Source organism: Podarcis gaigeae (genome assembly GCF_964106915.1).
Source record: "Podarcis gaigeae genome assembly, chromosome: 1".
NCBI lineage: Eukaryota > Metazoa > Chordata > Lepidosauria > Squamata > Lacertidae > Podarcis > Podarcis gaigeae.
In genome coordinates, this window is record NC_139678.1 from 18,151,183 (window position 1) to 18,166,072 (window position 14,890).

Here is a 14,890-nt window from a genome sequence, read left to right on the forward strand (position 1 = left end):
AATCCCCTTGTTGAGAAAGGAACTTGACTCAGGTTCCACCCGGGTTTCAATCCACAGCAGAAATCAAATGCATTGATTCCCCCCCCCCCCTTATTTGGGCCGTTTTGTTTTGTTTTCTTCATACATTGCTAAGAATCTATAATTCAGGCAGCCTGTTCTAGTATAGCCAAAAGTATAGAAATTCCCTGTGCAGACTTCTCCACTCCTCCTTGAAGTATCTATTTCTTCCCCCCTCTCCTTTTTCTATTTCAGTTTTAACTAAAACAAATCTATTCACGCAGGAACAAAGGGAGCTTTTGTATCACATCATCTCAATTCCTGATTTATCTGTGAAGATTTACCGCTTTCGTGGTCTATACAAGAACCTATGCATTTTAGCCTCCCAATTGCAATAAATCTTTTTTCTTCCTCCCCTTTCTGCACCTCAAGCCACTAGTTTATTTAGCAAAACGTACATCACCTTTTGTTCCATTAACATTGCATGCATGTAGCCTTTGATTTAAATAAGTGCAGAGGCATGTCTTGGGGTAGAAATTTAGGGAAGCGGGATCAGGGGGGGGGGTCATGCTGGACATTCCAGAGGCTGGAAGTGACCACTGCACCATGCCACTTTTAAGTGGCCTTTGCGAAATCACCGGACTTCAGTTCTGCTGCAAGGTTTTTGGTTTGTGCTGGAACATGCTGGGCATATTATGTTTTACCTCCTTTCACTTCGTCCCGTACTCCCCCCGCCTTATAACCACTATGGTTCCCCCCTCCTGTTATTCAGAGCCTTTTGCCCTACATTCCTACATTTCATCTACATTGGTGGGGTTAAACTTTGTTTTCTAAGATAACAGACTAGTTCCGTGAAAGGTGTCTGGCTTGCAGGTTTGCAGAGGAGTGCTGAAACTCAACAGCCGCCCGTGCCATTTGCAGACATTTCAATGGGGGAACTCCAAGCTCCTCTGCTTCCCATAGTGAGCAGAATCTGGCAACACCTGAAGGCTGGCCAGTCATCTTTACAAAACAATATCAGATCATCGTGTTGGTGTTGTGTACTGAGAGCAGACTCCCTTTTCCTTGGGGCCACGTGCAAATCCAGGAGCGGTTGTCACTTTTCGTGACACAGCTTCAGTGGCAAGCTTAAAGAACGAAAAAAGCCATGGAGGCTGAATTGCCTTTTCCCTTCTCGGGGGTGGCACTGTTCTTTTATTGTTAAATAGTGCATTTGAGGCTCTTGGGGATCAGATTTCTGCCGGTTGCGAGTGTTATTAATGCAAGATAGAATGCTGAAGTAAAACCGAACATGCATGTTCTACGTATTCATTATATCCTTACTGCCTTTCAAATCGGGACATAAAAGTTTCCAGCCGACAAAAGAATGGGTAGCCCACAGATACCTCCGGACGTGGCTGTTTCTGTCCGTGATTAGGCAATTGGCTATTTTATAAGGTTGCTGTGGGCCATTATTTGCAGGCTGATAGGACTTTGTGGAGCTGCCAGGACACCTGCTTCATTCTGTCCAGGACCAGCAGAAAGGGCCACAGCTCCACGGTAGAACCCCTGCTTTTGCGCACAGAAGACCCCACATTTAATCCCCGGCATCTGCAGGTAGGGTTGGCAGTGTCCCCTGTCTGAAACCCTGGAAAACCACTGCCAGTCCGTGTAGAAAATACTGATTTAGATGGACCAGTGGTCTCAAGGTATAAGGCATCTACCTCTGCGATTAATAGTCCTGGCCAATCATTTCACTACATTGGAATTAAGTTACTGTTTCTCATGTGTGTCAGTGGCATCACCTTTCTTTTGGGTTTATTATTTTTTGTGTGGAAATCAATGCAAAACAACAACAACACACCTTGGCTCCTTAATATATAATAATAATAATGATAATAATAATTTATTGAATTTATATACTGCCCGGAGTGTCCAGGGCTGTGTTATTGGTGAAATGTAGACATGAAATCTTTATCATAATAAAATTTTCAGTTTGAAAAGGATTTCCAGGCTAAATATTGGTACAGGTGGGGTGGTTGGGCAGGCAAAGGTTTTGAACAACTGCGTTCTTTTAAGCTGCGGCATCTTTAAAACGGTCGCTGAGTGATCCAAGTTATCTTCTCACTTGCAGACTGCATGCGTGTGTACACGCGTGAAATAAGTGCTGATGGACACCAGCACCATCTGAAAAAGATGGTTTTATGGGTAGCATCTTAAAGGCAAATGTGCTTCCTCCAGTGGGCAGCTGGGTAAGGCTTCCGAATGTTCTTCACACAACCAATATTCAGAATTCTCCCAGCTGCTGCGCCCAGATCTTGGGAGTGCTGGAAGATCCTCATGGGGGGCAGAAGCGGGGAGACTCTTTGAAGTTAGGATTTCCCTGTAGAGGGGTGCAGCTGGCAAGTGCTGCATGATTCATCAGTTCATCATTACAAAACGCAGTCAGATCTGGTTAATCTGCAGTCTGCTCATCTGGGTTTGTGAAGAGATTTACATGGTAACCAACCTTACAGTACCCATGGCAATTGTAGCACCCGCTAGCACCTCTGCAGATAAATAGCAGCAGCAGCGGCAGCAGCAACAACATTATTTCCATAGGCTCCTGGGCTTGAACATCTTTCTGGTGTCGTGCAGAACCTGCATGTAGGCAAGAACCTTGGGAAGCAGCGAGACATTGGTCCCTGATACAATCCACTATTCTTTCGCCTCCTTAAAAAAAACAAATAATCATCTTTGCTCGCTTACGTTCTGGATTGATAAGATTAGAAAAGGGGAGAGAGCGTACAGCCATCTCTTCCACCCCCCTCCTTTCATTTACATTTCTGCCACATGAATACAATTTGGATATTTTGAAATGACGCATGACCTCAAAAGGGACCACTTCACATATTGCATTTTAAAAAGATAATAAGAATGTGATGTGCATTCTGTGAGGTATGCTCTCGTTGAAGAGCTGGGATTAGCTTACAGCTTCCTCTTGACTGTAGGGTTGGGTGGCAACAACAATATGTGAATCGGTTCTCAGGAGCTCGATTTGATGTCCACAGCAGTTGAAATCCATGTGATTTTTCATGTAGCGCTGAGGGTTTCTTTGCTCCTGCCCAAAGCAAAGCAAATCAGCTTTGCCCAGCCAGATAGATGTTGCTGGACTCACCATCCCTGACCATTGGCCGCAGTAGCTGAGACTGATGTGTGCTAGAGCTGACTCTTGGACCTAGGCCTTGAGGACAGTTTTGGAGGACGGCCCTTGGAAGATGCATTTAGGCAGAGCGATATCAGATGTTTGATTCCTTCTTTGGGGCTGAAATCAGCTGCCTCAAACCCTCCTTTCTTGTTTGAAGGAGAATCTGGAGTTATTCTTCTCCCTCCATCCCTTTCCAAACTAGATGACAGAGAGAGCAAAGTTTTCCAAACCCCTGTAACCTTTGAAATTCAGGAACATGGCTGAGGAGAAGCTAGACTTAAATCTGAAACAGTTGGGGCCTTATATTATTATGGCCCCTGAGCATAATGTAGAGTTCAGCTTGGACCTATGCTGGCTTTGGGCACGAACTACTGTATTAATTTCTGCTCTTGTGCCAGCCCCATGAATGTGAATCCCAGTGTCTTGGGAGCTGTATCTTGTGGATCATGCCCCCTAACATGTCCACAGTGGATGTGTTAACATCACTAAGCGAGGGCAGCATTTTTGAAGGAAAGAAAAGAGAATTGTTCAGACCTAAGTATGAAACAGAGGTTCTCCTCACCTTTGGCCATGGATAAGTGATCAGGTTTTTGGATATTTTTATTTTTTTATGGCAGGTTAATTAGCAGTGGAGGAGAGCTCTAGCCTACCAGGCTCTGTTTACTCTGGGGCAATAGTTAATAGACCTGCTCTAGAGTAAGCAGGCTATTGGTTGCAGTTAACAGATAATGCATATCACAATCTAGCTGATAAGCTTGACCTTTTTAAATGAGTTACTTTAATTCCGATTGTAATTTAAATAACTTCAAAAAAATAACTACACTTTTCTTGATTCCTTTGAAATTGATGATGATCATTCAGGAGGGCTTTGGGGGGGGTTAGTTCAGGGAGTGTAAAGCTGATTTCCTAAAATGTTAAGACTGTCAAAGAATGAAAAGGATACCAGATTATTATTATTATTTTTAAAAAGAGCTATTGCAGACTGCTTTGATGGTGGGGGCAGAGGGAGAGGAGAAGATTTCTCATGAATGGGCACATGCGGACTTAACTAATTACGGTCAAATGCTACTGAGACCATCGTAATGCAAGATGCCAAGTTGGGCAGATAAACCGTAGGAAATGGCAAGCTTAATAACTTTCGATTCCCGGACCATCTTGCAAAACGGGAGAACTGCGAGGTTTTATTTTATTTTATTATTATAATAATCCTTCTGTGGGTGCTTAAACGATTAGTTAGAGAAATGAAAAGGGGGGAAAGTGAACAATTCAAGTTGCTGACAACTGAAGGAGATTTTGGAATTTCTACATTGACAGAGTCATGGGAAGCTTAGCAAATCTTGCAGTTTTCCTGCTCTCTTTTTTTTCCTGGAGCGCGGAAAAAAAAATCTCCTTTATCAAAACGATAATAAATGATCCTCTCTTTCCCTCCCTCCCCCCGCAGTTTAAAACAACAACAGCGACACCAGCCTAATGTGCGCAGTCCGAATACTCTAATTTCAAGAGCCCATCTTAACTTCGAAGCAGAGCAGGATGGCTATAGTAAATGCCAAAAGGTGTTTTTGGATCCTGTGCTACAGCTTCTGTTTCTTTACATACCTTGGCTCTGTTCAGCTGTGCTGCTTACTTTGCCTCTTCCAGTTCTTTTACCTTTATCTCTCCTTTTGTGCGTGCGTGTTTTAATATTTTGACACTCTGCTCCCACCTAATAGGAATTCTTTTCTAGAAACGGTGCATATGTTGTCTAAAGGAGTCTTTTCACAGCACTCGTATTCCCCCCCCCACCTCCGTTTCTTTCTTTCCCTTTTGGCTCTAAAATTATGTATATGTAATTGGTAATTAAAGGTGCAAGCTCTCTTCAATATAAACAGTATTGCTCAATGTTAGATCATTAAAGGGAACAGAAGCACTAAATAATTACCTTTTGCATTGTGACAAACCGTTCGCACAGAAATCCACTCACTTCCCCCCTCAGCACCAGGGTTATGATTACATTTTCACGATGGCAAAGAGTCTTTTCATAAAATAAATTGGTAAATTAATTACGTTGCATTGTCTACCGGCTGCTTTTAAAGTAAACTTAGAGGAAGGGGTTGGGGGGGGGGAGGCTGAAAGTAATTAATGGGTTTCACACACCATGCATTATGCCTAGAGTTGAGTTACCTAGTGGATTAATTTGGCTACAAGTAAGTGGAGGAAACTCAAAAGCTTTCGCCCGTGAATCTTCTCTTCCTTAGGCTGCTTCTTGTTCATACACCTCCGTCGACTGTAAGGGGTGGCAGCGTAGGCCTAATTTGAAGTGCTGCGAAAATAATAAGCACCAGGTTCTGATACGCTTCTCTTTCTTACATAATGCATGTGCTTAGTGGGCAGTGATGCAGTTTATGATACGTATGAATCATGTACCAATTAGCAATCTTTTTCAGAAAGGGAAGTTAAGATTTGTTTCGACCTCCAAATAACCATTTATCTGGCTGAACCTGTGAAATTAGTCTCCGGGTTAGATAAAGCAGTCTTCTCTCATTATTATTATTACTACTACTGCTCTTATTATTTTAAATTAAAAAAAAGATACAGCAGCTTTAACAAAAAATAACAATCAGGAAATATTTGGGCAAAGTTCCCATTCAGTTCAGGGATTGCAGTTCAGAATTACGACAAAACGTTTTGCATTGTCCTGCTGCTTTTAGATCTCCAGGAAATTCGGAAGCAAATCACCAATGCCAGTATTTCCATGCGTTTATCCCCCCCCCCCCTGCAGAGCTTTACTATTCCCATCTCCAGATAAAACTTCAGTGGCTCATCTCTTTTATTTACATGCTGTTAGTTCTCTGCGTATTGATCGGGCCAAATGATAAAATTTTTGTTCAAAGCAAAAACCCCGCCAGCCAATGGGAATTGTGCCTGATTGAAGACCATGTTTCGTGTGGTTTTTCAATTAGGCTGCAATGGAAATATATATATATATATAAATAAAAATAAAAAGTTCGTTGCGCGGCAGCCTGTGAATTAGCAGCTTTGAATGCGTTAGTTTTTCATGCAAACTTAGTTCATCGCAAACTCCTGATTATTCAAATTCATGGAGAGATGTCAACCAGCCCCATTTCAGTATGTAAAGGAGCATTTTCTTTTTATATGATCTGATGGTCTAGAAAAAGGTTGTGCTTCCTCCAGACAACTTGCCTAAATGTGGGTCTACGGAATCTTTAGGCAAAGCAAAGTATGGTATGAATGTGAATCTGGAAATCAATTCCTGTCCCTCAAATGCCTTGCAGTTTACAGCATCTTGAAGAAATTTTTGTGATATTTAAGAGGCTTTGCTTAGCAGCCGGTTTCACTGAAATTGAACTTACTCCCAAACGTACATGAATACGCTTCACCTGTAAGTTGACCACATTCATTTGGACTGAAGTGCATGTTTGTTTGTTTTTGAATTACAATATTTTTCTGTGCATTATTATTATTAATTTCCCTTCCGGCTGCTTTAAAAGTTGCTGCTCAGTGCAGCTGCCCTTTCAAGTTCACATTCTGCTGCCATCAGGGTTGCATGCAAATCCAGCGACGTAACGTAAATAAAATGGAGACTTGAGGTTGCCAGGACCTGATATTAAAATTCCATAAAACCAGCAAGTATTTGGGGAGAGAAGATGGAAGAAAGGATGGCGTGTGGTAGAATTGCTATCCGACGGGAGAAAGTTTGGTTAGAGCAGACATATGACTTTTTTAGTGCTGCAATACCTGAAAAAGATGTACTTGAAAAGCAGCAATAGGAAAGTATTCATAGTGCTGGATATTTTCCATAGGAAATTAAGCCAAATTCATTCTGGCATCTGCTATATTCTAGAATCTGAATGCCTGGTGTCTGTATGCCTGTGGTGTAGAGACTGACCTCCAAGAACCCAGTAATTCACAAGGAACCTCATGCCCTTCCGTCTCTGTACATGGGAACAACCATGTAACCTAAGGCATTTTTAAAAATAAAATAATAAGCATATTATACAGTGATGTGTGCACAGCATTGGCCTTTAGGGGTGGGCAAGCTGAGTGCTGAAGGTGTTGCTCAGCTGAGCTCGGTGTTTGAATGCACTGTCTGCAGTGAGCAAGGATGAAATTGTTGAGAGGTACTTCTGGCATCTTCTCATGGGCACTGCTGGGAATACGTGCCTGGCTGCTAGGTTTTGGGGAACACATGGGGAAGGGAGAATAGGAAGCACATCCTTGGCTTGGCTTGGGTGCGAGACATGTCGCTTCTTTCTCTCACAAGGCCGCCTGCACTTCGGCTCAGCTGCCGACAACAAGAAGCGATTTTGGTGCTCGTTCAGGCGGTAGCCCCAGTGGTTCAGCCAGGCTTGCGTTGGGTTGGCGGGGTTTGTGTGCTGAAAGCCTCTTCCTGCTCAAAGCCAGCCCAGGAAGCCCCCCTTCTGCATGTTGGTAGGTTGCCCATACTGGCAAACGACAGGGACTTGTTTCCTGAGTTGGTTTTACCCATGTAGGGTAGTCTTGCCTCGGGCAATGCTTCTGACATTTTCCTGGCCACCATGATGCAAAGACTCTGTCCCTGGGATTGCCTCTTCACCATTGAGAAAGGGAGCCATTCTTGAGGCTTCATCTTTCTTGGCGATTCTGGAAACTGAGCACACAAAGGCCCAAACTTTTTTAATGTAAGGTTTTCTGTTTGTCCGAAAGCTTTGTCGTTCTCTTTAGGCTGCAAATGAAACGAGTCTTGTACAGTAACATTGAGATGAGCACACACAGTAGATTTTTCCTCACGAAAATCTTAGTATTTTTTTTTTTTAAAATATTACTACAATATAATCTTTAAAGAAAGCAATGGATGTGTTATTGCGTCATCACCAAAGTTCTCATTCCAAAAAGAAGGAAAGAGTGCTCAGGTTTGTCCTCACAGATCACAATTTCTCCTGAACGCAATATGTTGATCTATACATTATTGCCATGTCCCCTATTTCTGAAATAAACATTGTGGCAGGGAGGGTGGAGTGGAACCATCGTGTGGTGACCATTTTGACATCCACATTCTCTACCTATCCTTCCGCGTGCTCTAGAAGTGTTTTTTATCTTGTTGAACTGTTGCGTGCTTTAACACCAAAAGCTTTCCTTCCATGATATTTATTTTATTTCTATGCCACTTTTCAGGCACGCCTCGTGAAGTGGTTTACGTAGAAATATTGGAAGAATAGAGATTAAGTAAAACCATGTATTAAAACTGCAGAGACAAGCGACACGGCTATGTGTGTGTGTGGTGGGGACTCTTTGAAAAGCAGAATTCTCCTCCCCTCAGGGAAAGATGGTCCCAGAGTAGCCTTGCGGTGATGGTTGGGACAAGGAGAAGCCACCTCAGCTGAGTCCTTGGAGGTTGAAGAGTTGGCAACTCATCCAAGCAGTTCTTCTGTTTTCTCTTTACCCTTCTTCCCTCAGCGCAAGATGCTCCAACCCCTGCGTTGTTTGTTAGGAGAGAGGGAGGCCGCCTCAGGTGGAAGCTCTGCAGCTCAGCCGCAGAACATTTGCCCTGCATGCAGAGCAAATTTGGGGTCAATCCCTGGCATCTCCTCATAGCGTTGGGAGAGACAACCGTCTGAAATCCTCGAGAGCCTCTTCTGGTGCATGTAGACAATATTGCGCCAGGTGGACCCAGTGGTCTGGCTTGCTTTGAACACTAGTAGTTTTCCAGCCTAACTCTATGGTCCTCAACATGGTGCCCATGGGCATTTTGGTGTCCTTCGTTGCTGGCCAACAAGGCTCCCCTGCTTTTTTCTGCAAAGCGTGTTATCCTTCATGGAGAGCACATGTTGCGGTGGGGTCTAGCAAGTCATCCCTCTGTTGCTGGGCGGGTAAGATTAGATGGTCACGTTTGCGATTGGGCTCCTCTATGTTGTTGGGGAGATTTTAATGTTGCTATTCCTGATTGACAGCCTCTTAGCTTTATATTCCCTGCGCGCAGCGTTGAGCTTCCTCTTTTCGCTCCCCTGCTGCTTTCTGAAAAAAAATTATTTTTAAAATTTATTTGGGCCTTTGTTTATTGTTGCTTTTTTGGGGGGGGAGATTCCTTTAATTTTTGGGGGTGTGTGATTGCTTTTTTTATTGCCTATGTTTGTTTTGTTATAGGAGGAGGTTTATTTTTAGGGTGTTCCGAGCACTGCCAGTTTTTCTTTTGCAAAATAGGTATTTTGTGGAGCCCACAGCAGTTCGTTAGGTTTCCAAATGTGCCCCTGGAACCCAAAAGGCGTTTCTTCTGAGTCCTGTGACTGTACAGTATTTGTAACACCAATCCTGTATATTCAGCTCTTCCAAAAGTCCCATTGCATGCAGAGGATCCTACAAAGTCTGGGTTGGGGTGGAAGGAACAAGAAGATATCCTAAACTGTATAGCATAAAGTAATAGGACAGCACTCAGGCTTATTCACAAAGGCCTATTTAAGAAAAAAGCCCTTGAAGCAATTCTTGCAAAATGTTACCTTTATTGTTAATACATTTTTTTCAAGTGTGTGTGTGTGTGTGTGTGTGTGTGTGAGAGAGAGAGAGAGAGAGCACAACAACCCTATCAGGTGGGTCAGTTGTTGTTTCCATTTTGCAGAAGAAGACACTGAGGCTGACTTGGATAGGGCTGCTTAATTAGTCCATAGAAACAGTTGACACTATCCATTGGATCAAATCAGTTAATGGCTCCGAAGGCAATCGTAACAGGCTGTTATTGTTCTTAGCACAATGCTGATGGGTATTCTTTGAAGATACATTCAGGAAAGCCACATCAGACCTGCCTGTTATTTTGCTCTGCAGACAGACTCAGTTGCAAAACATATTTAAATCATTTGAGGAGAGACAAGCAGGGTGGGGAATATAAATATATATAAATGGCCTCGGTCCTGTATACTTGAAGGAGTGTCTCTTCCCCCATCGTTCAGCCCGGACACTGAGATCCAGCGCTGAGGGCCTTTTGGTGGTTCCCTCACTAGAAGAAGTGAGGTTACAGGGAACCAGGGAGAGGGCCTTTTCAGTAGTGGCGCCTGCCCTGTGGAACGCCATCCCATCAGATGTCAAGGAAATAAGCAACTACCCTGCTTTTAAAAGACATCTGAAAGCAGCCCTGTTGGAAGTTTTTAATGTTTAATGCTGTATTGTATTTTTAATATTCTATTGGGAGCTGCCCAGAGTGGCTGGGGAAACCCAGATGGGTGGGGTATAAATATATTATTATTATTATTATTATTATTATTATTATTATTAAAAAGGTAACCTCTGTGTTTTAAGACAACCCTGTTCTAAGTTAGGCTATAAGAATGCATAAACAAAATTGCCCTCAGTTCTTTTTTCTCCCTTTTCCGCTGACCCTCACTTTCTCTTTTCTTTTCCTTTTTTGCTTACCCACTTAAAGCAGAGGCTGACCATGTGGAAACCGCCATTGCCCACGAGGATGAGACCCTAGCGATAGGAGATCCGGTTGGGCTCGGCCTTGCGACGGGTGGAGCAGACCCCGACCTATTAACCTGTGGACAGTGTCAGATGAACTTCCCCCTGGGAGACATCTTGGTTTTTATAGAGCACAAGAGGAAGCAGTGCAATGGCATTGGTGGTTCCTGCTATGAGAAGAACCTGGATAAGAGCAGCCCTCCCCCATCATCACGCTCCGAGCTCAGGAAAGTGTCAGAGCCGGTGGAAATCGGGATCCAAGTCACGCCCGACGAAGAAGACCGTCTTCTCACGCCTAAAGGAATTTGCCCCAAGCTGGAGAACGTTGCAGGTACAGCATGTTTTGTTGTTTTTATACATTAAGTCATGTATGGTCTTCCACCACTGTCCTAACAACCATCTTCTCCTTTTCCAGAGAGAGAGAGAGACTTGTGGAAAGTCCTGATAATTCTTAAGACTTCTGTAGTAGCCAGGGGTGGGGTGGGAATCAAACGTCTGCCCCATGCTTTGGAGAACCCATTTCTTTTCAGGCTTCTGTGGAACCTGTTCTAAATAGGATTTCGTTCCATGGGCAGTAGAGGGCCCTTTGCCAATCTGATTTTTGCGAGGGATGGCATAGGCCATGGTGGGCATTGAGGTGGCAGGTTTCTGAGCCCTCATTTGGCAACTGTGATACTCAATGCTTTTTCTCTCTCTAGAAAACTCACCATGATGTTGTTAGAGTAAGTGCCGCACTTTTTAACAACAGGAAAAGAGGTACTGCATACCATTGAGTACCCCCTGGAAAAAAGCACCGGTGCTACATGGGTAAGGGGTTAGGAAAGGCCGGGATACCTCTCCCCTACTCCCATCCGCGACAGGTATCGGCCTGCCCCATAGTTCACAACTGGAAGACAATCTGCTTGGCGATAATGTTGAAAGCCTCACTTAGAAAACTTGGCTTTGGAAAGGTCTCACCTGGACAAAACGCAATGCCAGAGTTTCAGAGACGTTAATAAATGCAGATTTCTTCTTTGAGCTGTAATGCAGACAAAGGTAGCATCTCCATTAACTAGAAAACAGGAGAAAAATGGTTGAGGTAGGCTTTCTGCAAGGTTAAACACCCTTGGAGGTAAATATCAACCCACTTTCCCAAGGCAGACTGATGTCTGGACTAGATAAAGAAAATGTCTTTGCTAACTTTTTTGCTAGCTCATCTTGACCACAAATGTAGATGCACCCTCTTTGTCTACGCAGGACAGTAAGTCAGAAGGGGATATCCTTTGATGGGGTGGGGGGCTTTTCTTTCTAGGGGGGTGCATGCTATTGGTGGGCAAAGCAATGGATGCACCTTTTGACGTTTGCACAGCAGGCTACATACCCCAAAGCAAGAATTTTCCACGACCTCTGCGTTCTTCAGACAAGAGGTGTTATCATTGCTCAGAGGCACATCCCAGCTAGGAGGTTGGGAAGCAGGACACCAATGTGGTACATGCCGTGTGTGTGTGTGTGTGTGCGCGCGCGCATTCTGAGGGCTGGAAAGTGAACGTAGGAAGGCCACATTTTAAAAAAAACTTTGGATTTAATATTTGTATGTTGCTTTCCCAACAACATTGAGCTCGAAGCAGAATAAGCAAACAACATTTCCACCAGTTTTAACTGTATATCCCAAATCGCAGCAGCATATGAGCACAAAGCGAAAGCAAAACCATTCCACAAACAACTGATGCTGGTAAATGCAAGCTCATAATAATTCATAAATAACATTTGCCTCCTGGGGGCTCAAGTTTCCTGACCCCTGCCCATATACAGTGATGTGAGGGGGTGAGGAAGGGCAGTTGCCTTTGGTGGGAGGAAGACGTGAACCTGAACAACAGAAATGTGTAGACCGCAAATAAGAAATGGCTTCCTTTGTTCTCCCCGCCACCCCGCAGTGAAACCTGTTCGTTGTAGTTCCTGTAGGTTCTTACCACCCTTGCAACTCTACTATTGCCAGGTGTCCGCCACAGTTAAATTGGTTTAAAACTGGATTAGGTGTGCGCTTATAGACAGGACAATACAAAACTAAACAGGTGCGCTTGTAAGCTGGAAGTGTTAAGGTGCTTGTGTGTAGGCAGAACTGATCTCATTGGTTTTGGAAGCCCTTGAACAGGCCTCTGCCATTTCTGATATTTAAGTGCCCCATATGTTCCTAAATCTGGAGCAAAGAAAAGAAAGAGAGAGAGAGAAAACCACAGCGCCTTTATAAATGCTTCACCCCAGAAATGAGTTTCTGCGAAGTACAGGGTGGAAAAAACAGCGTGAGGTGGTCTGAGGCCAGAAGATGACAAGTATGGTGTATTTTCATTTCTAAAGTGCCTGGACGTTGCGGTGAAATTAGTTGTGTAGGTCAAAGCTGCCCTGAGGCTGTCTTTACCATGTGCAGCCAACACTTCTTCCGCAGATTGCCACTGGTCTTCTTAAAGGGTCATTACAGAAAGGAGGACTGTGTCATCCACCTGGATGAGCACCTTAAAGAAATTGCCTTGAACTGCGCACCATGCAGGATAACTTTTTTTCTTTTTCTTTAGCACTGGGCTGCCGTAGAAAACTCTCCCGGTCTCAAACCAAACTGAAACTAGTCCAGACTTAACTGTGACAGCTCTGTAGCTGAAATGAATTGAATATAGCTCCGGAATAGAGAATCTGATGTCAGGGTTTTGGGGTTTGTTTGTGTTTTGGTTGTTGGTATTTTTAGAAATGAGTGGGGCTGACGCCTCTGCCTCAGAATTTGGCTTTCTTACAGCTTTGAGATTTTATGGCAAGGGAAAAAGAAGCTTGGTTCTTGGTATCTCCAGGGCTGGGGGAACCATAGTCTGGGCTGTGCATCCTAAAGCCAAGTCGTAAGATGTAGGGACACAGAAGCTGCGATATTAGATTTGGATTACTGGCCAGCAGCAGATCTTCAGGGGACATCCTGGGAGATAGTACTGTAAAACATATCTAAGCTTAGAATGATATGTGGGATAACTTTTTACATGTGTGTAATATTAATCTTGCAGTGGGTGAAATGACTGGGTATATCCTGCCGTCGCCCTTAGGCTTCAAGCCCTTGTACATTGCAGATTAGCTGTTGCATCCACTTACAGGATTCTGCAGCTGATTTGAAGAGTGCAGACCTAGCACCCAAATTTCTCTTAAGGTGCTTTCCTTTGCTATATGGTGAGTTGCGTTCCAGACTGCAAAGCAGGTGCCTCTTTGAATGCTTGGTGGAATCTTGGAAAGTAGAGGTTATTCCTGCATTGCACGGGGGTTGAACTAAATGGCCCTTGAAGGTCCCTTCCAACTCTGTGCTTCTGTGATTCTAGGTGGAGTTGCGTTTGGGTAGAGATGTATACTACAGTGCCATGCAGAGCATCCTCACAGTTTGTCCCTTCCCATGATTATCAGAAGCCAAATAAACTATACACTGGAAAAAAATATAGCCAAATGACATTACACTCATTAAGTTGGCACACATTTCAAAATACCTAGCTTAGATTTTTTTTTTTTTTTGGGGGGGGGTGTCTCGGTTATAGGACCCAGCCAAGCCATGACATCACTGATTGTAGCTTTCACATGCTGAATAGTTCCACAAACTTGCAAGAGCTATGTGATACTGAAAGGGATGAAGTCACTCATCCTTTCTCAAATTTGCCCTGTAAGTTTGTCTGTCAGAAAAAAAAAAATGTCACACGCACTTATTCTGGGCCAAAGCATATGTAGATGTGGTGTTAAATTGATTTTTGCATTTATTCTTATTTTTAAAATGGCAAGTAGCAGCTGCTGTCTCTCTGTGTGTCATTATTAGAACTGCAGCAGTTGGGAAAGGGGTAGTTTAAACTTTTCCTTCCCTATTGCTGTCCTGAAGAAAATCTCTCCTCCTTAACACGAATAGTAATTGCTAAAAATGCAGCTGTTAATCTGAATGATTAATATACCAACCGAAATGTCATTAGATGTTAATAAAAAAATAAGAACCTCAGAAATTTAAGAACAGGGGAGGAGGAATAATTGATCAAGGAGCGTGGGAAATTTGTATAAATTTGGAATTATTTTGGTGTTAATTGGAATCTATAATTGGCAAAACTGTGGTAATATTGGGTAAATATTGGAAAATTAATATAAATTTATTTTGTTAAAAATGAAGAAAACCTCTCATTTGAGGCTGTTACTTGGTGACTGGGGCGGGGGGAGTGCTTTTGCCTCAGTGCAAATAGCAGCTTTGAAGGAGTGATCTTCATTAGGGCAGGGCTGGGTTAAGCACCTCCACCCCATCTGCTGCGGTATCGATAATAATCACACACA

General features: G+C 43.4%; 1 protein-coding gene across 13 annotated transcripts in view; it reads left to right on the forward strand.

Annotated features, from left to right (window-relative positions):
- Nucleotides 1-14,890, forward strand: part of BCL11B (BCL11 transcription factor B) — a 164,753-nt gene that overhangs the window by 10,352 nt on the left and 139,511 nt on the right. For 5 of the 13 annotated variants that reach the window (XM_083732595.1, XM_083732589.1, XM_083732600.1 and 2 more), the window contains exon 2: nt 10,551-10,916. In XM_083732595.1, the coding sequence (XP_083588721.1) occupies nt 10,551-10,916 (366 nt within the window). Of the gene's footprint in view, nt 1-7,979; nt 8,053-8,114; nt 9,010-10,550; nt 10,917-14,890 lie in introns of those variants that run through there. The other 8 variants (XM_083732596.1, XM_083732590.1, XM_083732594.1 and 5 more) reach the window with 6 other exon arrangements.